General features: G+C 47.3%; 1 protein-coding gene across 2 annotated transcripts in view; it reads right to left on the reverse strand.

Annotated features, from left to right (window-relative positions):
* The window catches only part of SFMBT2 (Scm like with four mbt domains 2), a 202,041-nt gene that overhangs the window by 71,550 nt on the left and 110,063 nt on the right, over positions 1-20,428 (reverse strand). For both annotated transcript variants that reach the window (XM_034764474.1, XM_034764467.1), the window contains exon 8: positions 1,886-1,987. In XM_034764474.1, coding sequence (XP_034620365.1) covers positions 1,886-1,987 — 102 coding nt within the window. The remainder of the gene's footprint in view (positions 1-1,885; positions 1,988-20,428) is intronic.

Here is a 20,428-nt window from a genome sequence, read left to right on the forward strand (position 1 = left end):
AGGGGTTGGATGTGGTGGCAGGGGGCAGTCAGGGGCGGAAGGTCCGGGGGCGGTCAGGGGACAGGGAGTGCGGGGAGGGGTGTATGGGGCAGGAGCCCGGGGGGGGGGGGGCATTAGGGGGGGGGGGGGGGGGTGGGGGCGGGGGGCCGGGGGGCCGGCCGGGGGGGGGGAAGCGGGGGGGGGTTGGATGGGGGCCGGGCCACACTTGGCTGTTTGGGGAGGCACAGTCTCCCCTAACCAGCCCTCCATACAATTTCAGAAACCCGATGTGGCCCTCAGGCCAAAAAGTTTGCCCACCCCTGATTTAAAGGACCCTGGACCTCGTGCTGTCCTTTGGCACGGGGTGAATTCCACCTGTTGTGTCACATCATAGTTACAAAGGGACACACTCAGATTGAGAGGACATGCCTGGGACCTCAGTGAGAGTCACATGTGGGCAGAACCTGGCCTGAAGTGTGTTATCTGAAGCATTGTAGCAATGACTTTTACCAGACCAGTTAAGAGGGATGACAACATACTTGCTAACATTTCTGATGGGGACTCCTGATTTGATGCCACATAAACATGCAGGGTACCACCTAAGCTTCTGGGGCTGCTCACCAATTGAATTTGCTAGAAACAAATCCTGGCTCATCCTGGGCTGGAGGTCAGAAGGGGCAAGGCGTCTCTTTCCCCTTCACGTGCGCCTGGGGGCTTGATCCTGCATCCGCTGAAATCAATGGCACTGACTTCAAAGGTGCAGGATTGGGCCCTGCCGCACGTTGCCACTAGCTCTGCCTATGCAAAAGGAGTGAACTGGCTAAGGTAACCGGAAGAGGGTGTGTCCAGTGTGGTTGTGGGCGGGGCTTTTATATCGGTAGGAGAGAGAGGGTAGAACGCTCATGAAGTGTCGTGAGTTCCCAAGCCAGCTCCTCTCAGCTGTTTACACTACCACACACCACCTCTAGCACAGCTCATGTGCAGACAGGCAAGGTTTAGCCCTGCTTTAATTACCAGGCGATGGTGGCCTTCTTGCCTGCTATAAGGGCCATCAGCTAGATAGTGCAGACAGATGCTCAGCGGGCATGCCAGCTGTTTCTGGCATTGCACAGGTAGTGCAATATTCTTAGCTACCAGTGTGGGCCTTGGAGAACCTCAATGGTGACACAACCGAACCAGAAAAGGCAACGCGGGTGTGAGGTGCCATTTTAACAGATCAGTCCCTGGTCAGTAAGTTGGCCTGAAAAGCACCTGCTCACTGCTGAGATACCAAGGGACTGCAGAACGAATAGGGCCATCTGTTGTTCTGGGACTGTATGCAAGCATGAGGATGTGCTCCCTTTTCCGGGGTCAGAGGCGAATGGATAAAGAAAGAGGTTTTAGCATGATTTAGGGGTGCAAGCCCCTACACCTCCCACTCCCTTTCCCTACGGAATGTGTGTGTTACCACCAATGCTGTACCCGCTTTATTGGGCAGGAGGGAGAAAACATGCATACTCCCTGTCCCCGCCCTATCCTGCCCCCTCGTCCCAGGTGGTTGCCCTGATATGCAGAATAGCTTCTGTATAGCCAGGGAAGGGGAAGGGGAGATGATGCTGAATGGGCAGCCCAGTCTCCCCTTTCTTGTAGTGGGGGGGAGATCTGCACACAAGGTCTCCAGCATGTATAGGTCTAAGGAAGATATCATCCCGCGCCAACTAGCACAATAAAAATACACAGATGATCCATGAGGAGAGAGAGCAAGGTGACGGGCAAGGATTTTTTTTAATGCACATTTATTATTCTGATCTCCAGCTAATGAAATTCCACTGGACAGTCATTTAAACGTGATTATTAACCATGGGTGGTTATTAACCTATAGTTCGGGGCCAGCATGGTATTTTCAGTCCCACTTGCAAGAGCTCACCTTAGTCACTGATGCAGGACAGATATTAAAGGGTTCCCTCATGCCCACCACCTCCAGCTTCATCCCCACTGTGAAGAAGTGGCTCCTCAAATCAGCATGATCCTATGCATATATATGGGAAACAAGCAAATCTGCGTATCAGTGATACCGGCCACAAACTCAGCATTTATGAGAACCAAGTGCCCCAGCATTTTATTTTACAAGAGGTACATTTGCCTGCAGGAATGAATCTGCCTGTATTGCCTAATTAATACGTTGCTCTGTGGCTTTGATTGTTTTCTCTGGGTGGACAGTTTTCCTAACAAAAGAAAGAAACCAAGTATAAACTTTTAAGCCAGACCAGGATAGGTGAGAGAATAAAGGATCCCATACTAATGCTTGGATCCCACAGGATGGATATTCGGGGCCAAATCTTTCATTCCTTAAACAGCAACAACTTCCACTGACTTCACCTGAAATTTCTCAGTGGATGTTGGCAGCTTGTGACCGTGAGCAGCTAGATTCCCATTTTCACAAAGGTGTTTCTGTGCTGGTCTGACAGCATAACGGGGTCTTAAATGGAACAGAAATGGATAACTTAGAATATCGCTTGTGTAGGGTCCCCTCATCTGGTGTAAGGGATCTACGTCAGCCCTGTTCCTAGCCCCTCAGCACGGGCGGCACACTGGGAGTTGTAACAGGGGAATGTCAGGGGTGTGGCCAGAGTGCACTGCCCTATAGCTATTCCCCATTTCCCAAGGCCCATGGGGCAGACGTGAAGGAGAGCAGCCCAAAGGCTGCTCTACATTTACACAACAGGCGAGGCAGGTTCCTACGTGACAAGCGAACACAGGAAACACAGACACAACTTTAAAGAGACCTTAACCCATCCCCCACTTTGACCCTGACCAAGCATAGGTAACTCAAAATTAGGTCCAGTGACCAAAATCAGGCTCTCTAGCTGTTGAGACAAGGGACAGCACTAGATGTCAGCCATTTATTTTAAAAGCCATGCAACAAGACTGCACGTTACTGCCTTAGGGCTATGTTAAGCCTCACGAGGTGGGCACGAAGGGATCGCACAAAAGTTGGGACACTCTGGCTGACTCAGCAAAACTACCTGTGGTCATCAGTGCCCATCCAGATCTCCTGGATGGTATAGAAGAGGGTAGGGGCCATGTCTCTGCCCCCTTGGCAAGCCTAGCTCTGGTGAAGGCATTCAGGGGATGCAAGCCCTGGGATTGTGGCTCACCCCTATGCAGCATCACAAGAGATGGAGGGATGGACGGATCCTTGGTCCCTCCCCCAGCTTGCAGACCTGCACGGGAGTGGCAACAACCTGGCCCTCCAACCACACAGGATTTCAACAAGGTTTCCCAAAAGTCACCACTCCAGCTGGCCCCCCTCAGCCGAGCAGAACAGGCCATGGAGACAGAACAAGTCCTCAGAACCCAAAAGGCGGGCAGCAAGGTTGCACATTTACAGGGCAGTGCGGGGAAGCCGGCCAGCACTAAACCTGGTCTGTGCATAAGTAAAGCGCCCTCCTCAAACGCTAAATCCACTAATGTAACAAAGGGCCAGAGTCTACCAGTCTACCAGGAAGGATGGCGCCAGTGGTTATGGCATTAGGCTGGGATTTGGAAGATCCACATTCAATTCCCTGCTCCACCAAAGGCTTGCTATGTGATCCTTGAGGGAGAGGGGGTCATCTAGTGTCTCTGTACCGCTGTCCCCCATGTGCAAAATGGAGATATTAGTCCGTCCCTCCTTCACAGGGGTGATGCGAAGTTTGTAAAGTCTGAGAAGTGATCAAATAACATTATCTTACGCAGGCTGAGCAGTACCTTACGCTGCAAGGAGAAGATTTCAGTGGAAATAGAGACTATGTGAATATGGGTGGACAAATCTGGACCTCAACAGACACCTTGATCTGCTGGCCTGTGCATGCACGATTAAGGGAGAGGTTTGCCCAACTTTGTAGGGAATTAATTTGGGTGTTCAAATGCCTTACTTGGCTTTTAAACTCTCAGCCTCAGACTCCAAACTGGGACGGTGCTAGCCACGGATTTATCCTTTGCAAGGGGCAGGCAAGTCTTGTTCCCATTATTGAGACACCTGTTTCCTCAACAAAGGACATCACAGGTAGAAGCCCTAGGACCGCATTGCATTAAGGATCACATTTCAGTTTTATTAGCTCAAGAGTGATCTCCTTTCTGTGGTAAAAGAGTATTTCCAAACCATCAATCCATTAGCCAGTACTTCTCCTGCGATAAGAGGTATTGTTTCACTTTAAAAAAAATGCTCTGGACTCCAAATTGCATGGAGAAAACCTACTTCTATCTAATAGTACTTGGCAATGCCATTCGCTTCTACATTCACCGCTACATGTTATATTCCTGTCCTAAAGTGGTTTTATATTGATTCAAAGTAGTATGTCATTTTTTCCCCCCTAGAACTGTCTTTACTTACGGATTTAACAGTTTCTATTTTGGGGAACTTCTGTTTCTAGTGACATTGAAGGAAGGGTTTTACAAGCTTTAGTAGAGACGGCGGAATCATTGTTTTAATCTTGCTTTGCACTTCTATTGTACCTTTCATCGGAGGATCTCAAAGCACTCTAAAAACATTAATGGATTTAGTCTCCCTTCAGGGTAGATATTATTTTCTCCATTTTGCAGCTAGGGAAACTGCCGAAGGTTAAGTTAATTGCCTAAAGCGACATAGTAAATTAATGGCAGGGAAAGGAACACAACTCAGGAATCCTAGCCTCTGGCTATATATTTTAACCATTAACAATAAAGCCTAGTGCTTATATAGCACTTTTCACCTGTAGATCTCAACATGCTTTACAAAGGAGGACAGTATCATTACCCCCATTTTACAGATGGGGAAACTGAGGCACTGAGCGGCAGTGACTTGAGACACTTACTCATGTTTGCTAGTTATCATCCCCTCTGGCAAGGGCCCAGTCCTGCTCAGTTCTAATGGCACAATCTAGCCCACAAAGAGGGTGACATCTCATTTCTACTAGCCTTACAGTGAGCAGTACTTTATTCTGGGATTGCTTAAATGGGATTGCTCATGGAGTAAGGCAACTACTCGACAAGAGTCAGAGTAGCAGAATCTGGGCCTGTGTAAATAGTGCCTAGAGTGTATGATGGATGCTTCAGAAATGCCTATCGTCATCACCATCAAAATCATCAGCTTTGCCACGGAACGTTTCAATTAGAGATGGGGCATGGTTGCAAAATTCAAACCTGAGTCCAGATCTAAATTTCAAACCCCCAAAGTTCGGAAGCATTTGGACTGAGGATTTTGATCTGGCTGTTACAGACACAGGGTCCAGCCATGAAGTTCGTTTCTACGTTTTGAATGCCCCAACCATTTGCTTCCAAGTATATAGACAGGGATCATTTGCAAAATGTGCACTTGGGAACTAGGTTTGGACTGCAACACCTTCCCCCAGATCTGGGATATGATCTAGTCTCAAGCGTCAATACATTTTAAAAACCCAGATCCAGCAAAGCACTTAAGCATGCACTTTACTTTAAATAAGTGAGTAGTCCCATTGGCCTCAAAGGGGGTTGCTCATATGCTTAAAGTTAAATCCATGTTTAAGTATTTTGCTGATTAGGGCCTAAATACCTAGACCATATTGCGAATCATTTTTATCTGCATCCACTTCTGGGGTTGAGTTTTCCATAGCTAGTGTTTGTTGTTCCTTTCTTAAAGACAAAATTAATTCAACAGAAAGAACAAAACTCTGTAGAAGTCTAACAATACATAGCATGGTTTTGTTTCAAAAGCACATCCGTGTCTGCCTTCGGATCTTATTTTGCAGCCCAGCACCTTAATGTTTTGAGCACCTTGCATGTAAGATCAATACCAAGAGTGAAGTCCCTAGTGGACTTCATGGAGTCTCAGGTATTTCTTTCTTTTTGGGGTCAAAACTCTACACAGGGTAGAGGTTTTTTTTGGGGGGGGGGAAGCGGGGGCTGATTTGTTTTGTTCAACAGTTGCGTAGGGATTTAGGAGTAAAAAGGGGTGTTACTGTGGAATGTCATTCTTATGACATTTGCTTCACCCCTAAAGCCCGTTAGACTCTGGATTCACCTCTCTCTCCTGGAAGTTTGTTACGCAATAACAATATTTATGAAAAACGTCTTAAACCACACTTTCACCTCAACGGGGGAGGGGGAGGGGAGGAGAAAGGAAGGATCCAAAACACAGTCCCTCCAGTCCCAGTGGTCTGACTGCTTTGGGCCACTGGGAATTGGCGAGGCTACGGCATATGCTTCTCTTCAAAACTCCAATTAACTGACATAATTTCTAAGAATAGGTTTCACTGAAGTGAAAGGAAAGCTTTTAATTAGTATTAGTCTCAAACTGATACACTGCATAATGAACTGCTCTCTCATTCCTGTATTCACACTGCTACATGATATGCCATGTTAAACAGGAAAAAAAGGACTTTCCTGGTCATTCCACATTGTGTTCTCTCTCCTGGTTTATTTCCTTCTATAAGGACGACCGAGTGTTTTAGGCACCTTTCTTATATTTAAATCCTCATTAGGCGCTCCTTGTTCCCCCAAAATGGATACCCTCTGCAGCGGGAGTTTTGGATGTACAAAGAAAGGGCTCGCTTCCTGGAAAGCAGTGGAAGCTAGCAGATCGGGCACTCTGCCGCAACTCAGGAGACAGGTTTTTAATTCCTGGCTCTGCTGGGTTACCTTGGGCAAGTGACTTCATGTTTCTGTTTCCTCTCCCGCCCTTTGTCTGGATTCACCTTTGGAGTCTGCCCCGAGTGAGAGATGGCCCATCGTTATGCTGTCCCAGGCACACCAATGTGATGAAGGGTGGCAAAATCTGGCCCTTTATTATTATTTCACAAGGTTCAACAGTTAAGAATCCAAAGCACATGCTTGAGCTGAGGCGTGAGGGAAGCTGCCAGCAGTCCGGGGGAGCTGGCACACCTTACAAACTCTGGGCTAGTCAGATCCAGGGCTTTGATTCAGGGTCTGCTATAAAGGTAGGGGTCACTTGCAGAATTCAAACTGGGTGTGGATAATAAACACTTTCAAAGTGAGTGAGTGGATCCAGGATTATCTCCACAATGAACAGGTGGGGACAAGGAGAAAATTACGTAATTCCCAAAGAAGGGGACTGGGCATTTGGACTCCTGGGTTCTATTCCCAATTCAGTCAGTGACTTGGTGTGGGACAGCTGACTGGTCACTTCACCTCTCATAGCTATCTACTCAAGGTGACCACGGCTATCAGAACCTGGCCCAAGAAGGGGGGGGGGGGGGCGAAGATGTCTTTGGCAGTTTCCAACATTTTATTCTCCTCATTTAATGTCTGAGCCAGACTGTGAATCTTTACTCCTTGTGGCTGAGCAATTGCTCGCCCCACGGACTGTAATGGAACTAGATAGATGAGGATTTGGCCCACCAAGTGATATGGCCTGTATATAGGGCTTAGAACAGAAACGCCCCCTCAGCGTTAACCACAGAAGAGGGGTGCAGTGTGTGGGGGGGTGGAACCGCTAACCCACTAAGATGCTGCGAAGTTCTTTCCCGCCAAGCGCAATTTCTCCTCAGCAGCCTGAGCCCAGAGAATTAACATGGTACAAGCACAGCAGTAGCTCATTCAAAGGGGCACGATCTCTAATGTAAGCGATTATGGCCTACAACAGCGTTCCTGAGTTATGAATGGCACATTACAGAACCTCTGCTGAACGAAAGAAAGCCTGTCATCTACAGTCTGGGCCACCTCGGGAGTAGCCAGAGCTGTAATGAATCTCACCGAGAATCTCAAGAAGCAATTAAACTGAACCGCGTTCTCGCTGGCGTCTAGGGCGAGCACAGCAGATGCAATTGCAGATCTTCCGACGTGCTTTTTGCGTTGTTGGAAAGATGGCAGTCGACAGCTACGTTTGAGTAATCATCATAACAGTGGGCTGCCCCTTACTATGAAACACGCTGCCGCAGCACCTCTCAGCGGAGGATCTCAGATTGCTTTGCAATCATTAGCTAACCAAGCCTCTCTGCATTCACATGCAGTATAATCCTTGGTTTACATGCCCACAGACCTGCAGGATTCGATGCTGTGAGAGGTGAAGTGATCAGTCAGCTGTCCCACACCAAGTCACTGACTGAATTGGGAACAGAACCCAGGAGTCCAAACGCCCAGTCCCCTTCTTTAGGAATTAAGTCATTTGCTCCTTGGTGTCCCCACCTGTTCATTGTGGAGATAATCCTGGATCCAGTCACTCAGGCTGGGTCTACACTACCCGCCTGAATCGGCGGGTAGAAATCGACCTCTCGGGGATCGATTTATCGCATCCCGTCGGGACACGACAATCGATCCCCGAATCGACGCTCTTACTCCACCAGCGGAGGTGGGAGTAAGCGCCGTCAACGGGAAGCCGCAGAGGTTGATTTTGCCACCGTCCCTACAGCGGGGTAAGTCGGCTGCGACACGTTGAATTCAGCTACGCTATTCGCGTAGCTGAATTTGCGTATCTTAAATCGACCCCCCCCCCGTAGTGAAGATGTAGCCTCACTCACATTGAAAGTAGGGTTTATTACCACTCAGTTTGAATGCTGCAAGTAGCCCCTACCCTTATAACAGGAGCCTAAACGATTTAGTGCCTAAGTAAGTTAGACTCCTAATGCCCATTGGAAGTCACTGTCCAATGGGACCTCCAATGGGAATTAGGCACTTAACCTGCTAAAGCACTTTTGTAAACACTAAGTGCCTGACTCCCATTGAAAGCCAGTGACTTTCAATGGGTGTTAGAAGCCTAATTCACTTAGGCACTTTTGTAGATGCCTAAATACCTTTGGAAATCTAGCCATGAGGCACTTGAGTGTCTAATTCTTGTTGAAAGATGTAAGCTCCTAAATCACGTTTGGAACTGGGACTTAAGCACCTAAGCCACTTAGGCAGCTTTAAAATGTTACCCAAAGCCATATTTTGAGCTGGCTACTGTAGCTGCTCCCACAAATTTTGAGGAGTGCACCCATTCTGCAAATACACAACCACATTCACCGTCCTTTCTGCTGCTACCTGGATACAATTATAAACCACAGTTTGGCCTAGCGTTGGGAATAATGGATCCAGCAGTTTATACAGCGAGCTGATACAGTGTCTGATTTCAAACACTCCCAAGCTCTGGGCTATTCAGATCCAGGGCTTTGATTCAGGGTCCAGCATGAAGATGGGGCCAATTGCGGAACTCAGAACTGGGTTTTGCTATAGAACATCGCCAAAGTGATTGGATCCAGGATGACCTCCACACTGAACAAAAATGAGTAAACAAATGATGAGCCTGATTCTTCTCTCCCTTCCACCAGCTGCACTGGTGTAAAACACTAAAGACTTCAGCTGTGTCTATACTTTATTGCTACAGGGGCACAACTACAGCTGGACCAACGTAACACTTAAATAAATACCTATCTCAGAGAACTGGAAGGGACATTGAAAGGTCATTGAGTCCAGCCCCCTGCCTTCACTAGCAGGACCAAGTACTGATTTTGCCCCAGATCCCTAAGTGGCCCCCTCAAGGATTGAATTCATAACCCTGGGTTTAGAAGACCACTGCTCAAACCACTGAGCTATCCCTCCACTACCACAATAGCAGGGGTTCTCCCATCATTGTCGTTAATCCCCCTCCATGAGAGGCAGTACCTAAGTCGACGAAAAAATTCTTCTGTCAACCTAGCGCTGTCTACACCGGGGGTAAGCTCAGCTTAACTACGTCACTCGGGGGTGTGGCTTTTTCACACACCAGTGAAAGTTAGGTTGACCTAACTTTTTAGGCCTCAATAAAACCTTGCCTTGGTTTATACTGCTTGGAGGGAGGGGCGGAATTAGATCACGAATTGTATTTTTTGATCACGGATTGTATTTTTTGTTCTGACTTTTCAATAATATGTTCCTCCCAATGTTTTCCTCAGTGCCCCTGGGAATAGTCTAATTTTAAGCAGACAGTTCATGTGTGATGTTCAGTTCAGGACAGGAGGAAACGTGATAAGAAGGATCTCTAAGCTGTCTCCACAGGAATCATGCCTTTCTTTTTAATTAACAAAAAAGAGCCCTCCCAAATGCAGTTCCCTGCTTTATTTCCACATGAATTGGGCTTGTTTGCAAATCAACTTCCTTTTCTAAATGTGGAGAGATTTCCATGAGGACACACACAGGGGAAAGAGAGACAGCAGAAGCTGGGGCTTGCTGGTTGGACAGGCAGTGTTGGGAAGACACTAAAATTTAGTGTGGGAGGGGGAAATCATTCGAGATATTATGACCCCGCTCCCCAGCAGAAGTAACAGTTAAGCTGTCTGAACCCAATTCTGCCCTCTGATGTGTGACTCGAAATCCGTGGAAGCCCTATGCCTACATCTGAGGGCCGAATTTAGTCTTCGGTATTTTAGGCCTCCCCTGTTCAATAAAAAATAGTTACCATAGAAACAGCCACATTGCAGAGTAGCCATTCTAACTCTGAAATACAAAGCACCTTTGCCTTATCCCTCTGCCTGATGCAGATGGCATAAAATGCAGCCAGGCAAATATTCCCTCACTCCCAGGTTCTAGGATTCTTCTAGATGGTGGAAACGTAGAAAGTAGAGCAAGAGTTAAAAAGACTCTCACCTACGTACATGTTACTGCCTTCAAGCAAAAGTAGAGGGTTAGGAACCTCCAGCCAACCCAATCACTTTACAGCCATTCACTAATGAATCCTCGCTATGTAATACGTATTATCCCCATTTTACAGATGGGAAAGTTGAGATGCACACAAATTCCTGCCAAAGTTTTCTAACTAGAGTGTCTAAAACGAGGCCCCCAAATCCATATTTAGGTATCTGGGTAAGTAGCAGGACTTTTAAAATGTATTGAGCTTTCACAGCTACTCATTTGGGCCAATTCTTCCCTCACCTCTAAAGGTGTAAATCAGGAGTAACTCTGCTGAAGTTAATGGGACACAGCAGAGTAAGTGAGGTCAGAAGCTAACATCAATGGGAGCTGTGGGTGTTCAGCATCATTGGCAATCAAGTCCCTTATTTAGATGATTACATCTATAGTGAAGGGCCAGAGTCTGCTCTCACTTATCTCGTAAATCAGAGTAATTCCACTGAAGTCAATGGCTTTACTCCAAATTTACACCACTGTAACTAGGAGAAGAATCTGGTTCTAGGTGCACACTGTTAAGCATCCCAGTCAGAAAATGTGTGCACCAGTGACATGGCCAAGAACAAACGGCAAGTCAGTGTCAGAGACTGAACTCTGGAATTTCCCTTGGCCCAGTTCTATCAGCAGTACATTAGGCCATTCCACCCCACTAACCTCTGGCTGGCTGAGCAACCACTGATGTTCATTAGTAAAACAAAAGGGTGTGTGTTAAAAAGCAAAGCCAGGGGAGGGGTACTTACATGGCTCCCATCCCCACTGCATCTGGGTGCCTCACAAATATTAATGCATTTAGGTAGGGACGTGTTATTATCCCCAGCTGTAAGAACTGAGCCACAGAGAGGTTAAGAGACTTGTCCAGGGTTCCACAAGAAGCCTATGGCAGATGCAGGAACTGAAACCCACATCTCTTGAGTCACAGTCCAGTGCCTTAGCTACAAAGCCAACTTTGCTCCTGGAAGGGATGAAGGGTTGCAAGTTGATAAGGCACTTTAAGATAGTGTGATTAGCCATATTTAGGGCCCTACAAAATTCACAGCCATGAAAAAGGTGTCGCGGACCGTGAAATCTGGTCTTTTTGGTGCTTTTACCCTATACTATACAGATTTCATGGGGGAGACCAGTGTTTCTCAAGCTGGGGGTCCTGACCCAAAAGGGAGTTGCAGGGGGGTCGCAAGGTTATTTGGGGGGGGGGGGAGTCACAGTATTGCCACCCTTACATCTGCCCTGCCTTCAGAGCTGGGCGGCCAGAGAGCGGCAGCTGTTGGCCAGAGAGCAGCCGGAGAGCGGCAGCGCCCTGCCAGCAGCAGCACAAAAGTAAGGGTGGCAATACCATACTATGCCACACTTACTTCTGCGCTGCTGCCTTCAGAGCTGGGCAGCTGGAGAGTGGCCGCCGCTGAATGAAGGCCCAGCTCTGCAGGACACAGCAGAGAAGTAAGGGTGGCAATACCATACCATGCCATCCTTACTTCTGCACTGCTAGTGGTGGCTCTGGGATACTCCTAAATCCCTTCAGAGCTAAGCTCCCAGCCAGCAGCCACTGTTCTCCAGCTGCCCAGCTCTGGAGTTGTGCCCCTGTTATTGCTACAGGGGCACAACTACAGCTGGACCAATGTAACACTTAAATAAATACCTATCTCAGAAAACTGGAAGGGACCTTGAACGGTCATTGAGTCTAGCTCCCTGCCTTCACTAGCAGGACCAAGTACTGATTTTGCCCCAGATCCCTAAGTGGCCCCCTCAAGGATTGAATTCATAACCCTGGGTTTAGAAGACCACTGCTCAAACCACTGAGCAGTGGTCTCCCCCATGAAATCTGTATAGTATAGGGTAAAAGCACCAAAAAGACCAGATTTCACGGTCCGCGACGCCTTACCCTTACTTCTGCCAGCAGCGCAGAAGTAAGGGTAGCAGTACTGCAATACCCCCCCCCATAACCTTGCAACCCCCCCACAACTCCTTTTTGGCTCAGGATCCCTACAATTTCAACACTGTGAAATTTCAGATTTACATAGCTGAAATCAGGAAATTTACCATTTTAAAATCCTATGACCATGAAATTGACCAAAATGGACCATGAATTTGGAAGGGCCCTAGCCAAATCACATACCAAGATAAAGAGATTGAAGGAGCTCAGACAGAAGTGGATCAAATGTAAGGGATTAGCAGGGTGAGTCTATGCAAAGCGCAGCGCAGCCATGCACATAGCAGTCAGGAAGTTAAGGATCCCACCAGAAGGCGGATGAGAGTTATGGATGCGAAGGAACAGATGGAGTATAAACAACCTGGCAGGCTGTAGCAAAATGGCGACGAGCAGGTTATTAAAGCACAGCATGCATCGCAAACGCCAGCCAAGCAATCAGCGCTTGGGGAGCAGGGAAATGCTTACATTCAAGTTCGGCTTCTAAGTTAAACCAAAGCACGTCCGCTTCAACCAGCGGCGGCAACACATGCCCAGCTATTATGGGAGTCTGAGAAGGAAAAACCTTATTAGGTCATCTAGTCCATCCCCTTCTTCCATCCAGGACTGTCCCCCTCCAGACCCTAAACTGGTCTCGCTTACTTTTCAACTTCTCAAGAAGAGCTGGTCAAAAAAACAAATTGAAATGATCAGATCATCATGACAAGTGTTGGGATAATTTTGCACCTTTTTTGGTCAAAATCTGGAAGAAAAATGCCATAAAATTGGAAAAAGGGGGGAAAATATTATTTTTTTACCCATTTTAAAAACTAACTAAAAGTGACATTGAAATTCCAGATTTTGGATTTTTTTCAACCAGCTCTCATTATAAGGGGTGATGCTTCCACTCCTGGCCTTAGGAGAGTCTGAAGCCTAAATGATCCTTTCTTAAAACTTCATCCCATCACCCAAGGTATTGATTATTACCATTGCTGGGACAGTGGTAGTGTCCGAAGACCCCAATCAGAATCAGGGACCCACTGTGCAAGGTGCTGCACATACACATAGAAGAGATGGTACCTGCCCCAGAGATCTGACAATCTAACATGCAGCGAGTGAGTATAACCAACAATTGGAAGGTCTGGGGTAGAAGCCCAAGGGGAGCAGGAATAAGACCGTCCAGTTACTGTGGTCTAGCTATGTGCATAATTTGATGAATCCAAATCATTTAAAAGTTTTAAATAAATAAATTCCAGCAGCCTGCCCCAACCTAAATAATCTCTCTCTCCCCCATTTTTAAACACTTCTAGTACTCTGCATCTGATGCTCATCCATCATTTTATCCAAACTCTACAGATTGGATGTGACTTTTAAAGGGGCTTCATTTTTAGCACTCATAGATTTTAAGGCCAGAAGGGACCTTTATGATCAACTAGCCTGACTTCCTGCATAACACAGATGGTAAAATTTACCCCAGTAATTCCTGCATTAAAACCAGTAACTTCCAGTTGGGCTAATGCATCTCCGTTTAAAATATATCCCATCTTTATAAAAAGGGGCAGTTCCTACAGTGGTATAAACTGGTGTGTGTGTGTGTGTGTGTGTGTGTGTGTGTGTGTGTTCCCCAAAGACTTTGAGAACCCAACATATCCCTAGGCAAAATGCCAGTTGGGCTAATGCATCTCCGTTTAAAATATATCCCATCTTTATAAAAAGGGGCAGTTCCTACAGTGGTATAAACTGGTGTGTGTGTGTGTGTGTGTGTGTGTGTGTGTGTGTGTGTGTGTGTGTGTGTGTGTGTGTGTGTGTGTTCCCCAAAGACTTTGAGAACCCAACATATCCCTAGGCAAAATGTTTCAGTGGCTACTTTGCATCACTGTTAATAACGTGTGAGTTATTTCTTGTCTGAATTTGTCTAGCTTCAGCTTCCAGCTGTTGGATCTTGTGTCTTTGTCTGCCAGATTAAGGAGCCAGCTAGCATCCAGAATCTCCTCTCCAGATAGGTACTCATAGACTATTTGCAGGCTCAGCTGTCAGCATGCACGAATGCGGAAACAGCAATACTGCTGCTACTGTCCCAAGTTACATGTGGAGAATCTGAGGCACAAAGGGGTTAGATCAGTGTTTCTCAAATTGGGGTCGCCACTTGTGTAGGGAAAGCCCCTGGTGGGCCGGGCCGGTTTGTTTACCTGCCCCGTCCCCAGGCCCGGCTGATCGCGGCTCCCACTGGCCGCGGTTCGCCGCTGCAGGCCAATGGGAGCTGCTGGAAGGGGTGGCCAGTACGTCCCTCGGCCCGCGCCGCTTCCAGCAGCTCCCATTGGCCCGGAGCAGCGAACCGCGGCCAGTGGGAGCCGCGATTGGCCAGACCTGCGGACAGGGCAGGTAAACAAACCGGCCCGCCCAGCCAGGGGCTTTCCCTACACAAGCGGCGACCCCAGTTTGAGAAACACTGGGTTAGATTATTTATTATTATTTGTATTAGTGCAGTATAACTTCTTTATACAGCCTGTTCTAGGAGCAGTGGCTTGCCAAGCACTACATTTAGTACTAAAACACTCAGAATATTCACTAGCAGTTATATCTGTTTCCTCCCAAAGGATCCCATGGCATTTTACAAACCACATGCAACATCTGTGCCAAATGACAGTACAAGACGCATGTAAAACGTCACCAGATAGGAAAGGGTAATATTTTTCACCCTACTTGTAGCAGAGAGGCAGTGTTGCCTAGTGAATAGAACACTGCATAGGGATGCCTGAGTTCTGGTACTGGCTCTTCCATTGGCCTGCTGGATGACCTGGGCAAGTCATTTCCCCCCTCTGTGCCTCAATTTCCCCAACAGTAAAATGGAGATAATGGCACTGCCCTCCTTTGTAAAGCAGTTTGGAACTGACGGACGGATGGAGTGTCGTATAAGAGCTAGTAGTTATTAATATTATTGTACTTGTGTGCACTGATGACACCAGGGGCAAGTCAATGGAGTATGAGGCCCCAATTACAGCCTGCTCCTGCCCCACTGAAGACAGAGGAAGTTTTGCCGTTGAATGTAATGGGAGTTGATCTGAGCCATACATACAGGAGTCACTTTACCAACCACAGAATGGCACGCATCGCTCTGGAATTAGGTTGCAAAGTGCAACAATGGCTCTAGTCTTCCTCTGGAGACTGACATGGGTGGCGGGTATCATAGGCTGGGGGAGACTCAGCCTCCCCAAACAGCCTGGTGTGGCCCAGCCCATGCGCCGCCCCCAGGTCTCTTCCTGCTTGTTTCCAGTTCCCTTCCCGCTCTTCTGTAGCCCAGAGGCTGGGGCTGGCAGGCTGAGGCCAGCACTGGGGCTGCCCCGCCCACCCAGCGCTCCAGGGCTGGGGGTGCTTTGGCCATACTGCTCACCCACCCGGCACTCTGGGGCTGAGGTTGGGGGCACTGGGACCAAGCCGCCCACCTGGCGCTCCAGGGCTGGGGGCGCTTGGGTGGCCTGGGGGGCCAGCGGCTACCGTGGGGGTGCTCTGGGCTCCAGCAGGCGAGGTGGGGGTGATAGGGGAGGGACCTCGGGCAGCGGGTGGGGCAGGGGCTAGTCTCCCCCAACAGGTCATTCACCCACCGTCCATATGTGCGCAACTGAAACTGCAAAAGTAATTTAGACCCCAATCCTGAAAAACACTTAAGAATGTCCTTAACTTTAAGCATGGACTTCAACTGGATTACTTGTGTGCTTAAAGTTAAAGACATGCTTAAATGCTTTGCCGGATCAGAATCGATGGACTATAATTACCCAAACCGGAATTTACCAAGTACAGCAGAGTAGACACTTACACTTTTGCAAAAATGCCCCTGGATCGTTAACAATTGCATGATCTCTGTTTTACAGCTCATTTAAACAGATGACAGCTATAGCCCCCCGGAGCCCTGTTGCACCATGGGGAGGAATTAGTTCTCCTCTGACTTTCAGTGAAGACCACCACCTTCTGGATCACCACCACCACATTTTTGAGTATCTAAGGTTTTCCTTGGCGGTCTCTCATCTAAGGAGCAGCCAAGTCAGACACTGCTTAGCTCACAAGAGCAGATGAGCCCATCATCAGCCGGGGTAGCTGCTGGCTTTTTTTAGTTCATGCCCAAGTCCCCACCAGTGGCAGGACATTTTCAAACCGCACAAACGCTGAGGCCTTATTGCTTAATTAAAAGATTTTTGTGCCAGACATTTAGACAATGGGCCTGATCCGCCTCATCCTTATGCGGGTGTAAATCAGGAGTAACGCCGATGAAGTTAAGCCAGCATAAAAGCAACGTAGGAGAGGAGGATCAGGCTCGGTATGTTTTGAACGAAGGAGTTCTGGACCTATTGGCTGAGTAAATGAAATGCAAGTTTTTGTCAGCCAGGTTCATCTTGTCTTCATGCCCATGTGTCATGAAATCCCAGCTCCAATGAAGTGAATGGAAAAACTCCCCATTGAGTTCATAGGGGCCAGGATTTCAGCCACTATTTCACTATTTTAAAATAATAGTAATCAAATAAAACCAAAGGAAAAGAGGGGGGGGGGGCAGGCGAAAGAACCAAGATAGGCTTCAAAATACTGCTCCTGCTGAAATCAATGGGAGGTCTGCAATTGACTCACGGAAGCAGAAATGGACCCCAAATCAGAACCTAAACCAGATCATCAGCTGGTCACCAGTGGAGTAACTTCACTGACATAAGTGACTCAACAGAGCTACTCTGACCTGGCCCCTTGCAGTCAAATGTTGCCTCTCACCCCCAGTTTTGGAGACTGACATAAAATGAGACACAGACATGAGTCTCTCTGGTTATGCAAAGCAGGTGCCTGACTGATGGTGACATTTTCAAAGCAAAACAAAACTCACTCTGTGCTTTACTCATTTGCAATTGAAACAAGAAATGGGCCCAGAGCAGAAATATTTATCCAACCCCCCAACCATTTAGTGGGTGTTGGTTCTGCTTTGAGCAGGGGGTTGGGCTCGATGACCTCCTGAGGTCCCTTCCAACCCTGATATTCTACGATTCTGTGAATAGATGCCCAGAATCAGGGGCTTGGAGAAGACAGGGCTGAGCTGAACCTCACCCCGGATTTGGTTTGACGAAACAAAAAGCACCTGTGCTTTTTGCCCTTCTTCGTGTTCAGTCCCAAAGTAATGCTCATCTTAGTCGATTCACAGTGCTTGGCGCTGCTCTTTCCTCTTAACAGATGAGCAGCCCAGCAATCTCCCACCACAAGGCACCTTAAAAGTGGGACTCACTGAGTCTAAAAACACAGTCCTGATGCCATCATGAAAGTAAGCGGACATAAGTTTGCATGCTGAGAAGAGAGGATCCCACAGCCAGAAGGAGTACATTCAAAAAAGCTTTTTTTATGCCTTGCCAGGAATATTCTGAACTCTTTCAAACACGGAATATGATCAGGAACAGAAATTAAGTATCAGCATCACCTCTTTGTGAGCTAATCCTAGCACCACCATGGTTTGACCTTGAAACAAATAAATGAAATAAAAAGTGTATACTCAGAATCACTAGTAATATGGGGACAGTGACTGGACATCACCTTTGTGCAGACAGCCAACGCGAGGCCTATGCATCCCTTACGTGCTGGTTATAGTCTCAAAATAGGGCATAAATGGGACTTCAATGAGCACGGGCTTTGCATTAGCCCTCTGCCAGACGTGGATTTCACCCAGAGAGTTTTGAAAAAAATTGTTCTAATTAAAGTGCTTCTTAGTTGGACCACAGAGCCCGGAACCCTTCCTAGGGAGTTGGCTGCACCTGCCTTTGGAAAGTGAAAATAAAGGATGGGAGATTGGGCAGGGAGAGTGATCTAGTGGGTAGAGCCTGGGACTCACGAGATCTGGCTTCTATTCCTGGCTCTGTCACTGGCCTGCTGTGACATCTTTGGCAAGTCATATCCCCTCTCACTGCCTCAGTCTCTTGAGCTGTAAAATGGGGATAATTATACTGTCCTCCTTTGTAAAGTGCCTGGAGATCTACCGATGAAAAGTGCTATACAGGAGCTAAGTGTTATTGTCAGCAGAAAAGTACAAAGTGGCTGTCTTTCCTAGCAAATAAATAAAATATAAACCAGGGGTTCCTTAAAGGACACAGAATTATAGAAATGAAGAATTGGAAGGGATCTTAAGAGGTCATCTAGTCCAGCCCTCTGCGCTGAGGCAGGACGCAATAAACCTAGATCATCCCTGATAGGTTTGTCCAACTTGTTTTTAAAAACTTCCAGTGAGGAGGATTCCACAACCTCTCTGGGAAGCTTATTCCATTCCTTAACTACCCTTCCTAACATCACCAACAACAGAGTAAAAGTCAACCCTGTGTAAGGGGCCAGCACCAGACATCTGTAATTGCTTAGTGCCCATGTAACCCCTATTTTGGGGATGCAGTAGGATGTGAGTGATGCACTGGTCGTGTACTGACTCGCTGCACAGTGGTGAATTCCACCCCCATAGAGAGTAATGATGAAACCTATATTTAAAATGCTTGGCAAATAGGAAGCAGGGGACTATGCAATGATGAAGGAAGGGATTAATTTATTCATAGAGATATCCTATCTCCTAGAACTGGAAGGGACCTTGAAAGGTCACCAAGTCCAGCCTGCTGCCTTCACTAGCAGGACCAAGTACTGATTTTGCCCTAGATCCCCAAGTGGCCCCCTCAAGGATTGAGCTCACAGCCCTGGGTTTAGCAGGCCAATGCTCAAACCACTGAGCTATCCCTCCCCCTGAGGCAGAAGATTTGTTAGGAGATGCAGTGCACACCTGCTAACGGGCTCCATGAGACAGTCTGGGACAAAATTCACTCATCAAACGAGCAGGTTATCAGCTGAAGGAAGGCAGAATGAGAAGAGAGGTGACTGGGTGGTCTTGGCACAGGTATGGCAGCACAACCATCTGGACTCTAGCCTATATCTTTCAGGCCTTCTTATTGCACCTATCACCAGCATATCTCTTCCACAGACTTAGAGCAGCATTTTAATGCTATGTTCCAGTTCTCCTAGCTGTGCAATGGAACTAACAAGGCTTCCCTGAGTGTTTGTGACATACCTTTTGGTCTTCAGACAGAAGATACTTTTGAAATCCAGAGTATTACAATAATGGCACTAGTGGCCCCAGTTTAGATCACCAAAACAATTAACGCGGACTCAAGAGAGGGTGAGCACAAAATATTCTTTGCACGACACGTATGGCCAGCTATTATAATCTCCTCTGCACGGTCTGATCTTGCTCTCATTGAAATCAACGGGATGTTGCCATTGACTTCTATGGGAGCTGGATTGGACCTGGAACGTGCAGCTTCTTGGGATGAACACAAAAAAAGAACTAAGAGTTTCTGAAAAGATTTTACCAACAATAGGATGAAACCTACCATAGTGCAGAGGGCCAATATAAGGACTTTGAAACACTGGTCCTACTGTGTGCTGTACTGGTCAACCCAACTTAAAAAATGGTATTGCAGAACTGGAAGGAGTTTAGAGACAAGTGATAAGAATGCTCCTGGGCTCCTACGAAGAGACGCTGACAGACTGGGACAGTTCGCCTTAGAAAGACAATGGATAAGAGGGGACATGGTAAAAGTATATACAGTTATGAATGGTCTAGAGAAGGTAGATAGGGAGAACAGAAGCACCCAGTCTCGTTACACAAGAATAATGGGATCTTTTATTAAAGTAAAAGGTGGGAAATTCAAAACTGGTAAAAGGTGGAACTCTTTGCCACTGGAAGTAACTGAGGCCACGAATTTAAGAGATTGGATATTTATATAGCAAAATCAAGAATATTCAGAGTTATCATAATCACTGACAACAGATTTTTGGAAGGGATTTTAAATCATGTGTTTTGGGGCTGAAACCAATCTCTGGCTATTACAGACCAAGATGAGACCTAAGTGGGGGTGGAGGCAGATTACCCCACGTCCGCTTACTGCAGGGTTCTTTCACCTTCCTTTGGTGCTGGAGACA

The sequence above is a fragment of the Trachemys scripta genome, chromosome 1 (genome assembly GCF_013100865.1).
Source record: "Trachemys scripta elegans isolate TJP31775 chromosome 1, CAS_Tse_1.0, whole genome shotgun sequence".
Classification (NCBI taxonomy): Eukaryota; Metazoa; Chordata; order Testudines; family Emydidae; genus Trachemys; species Trachemys scripta.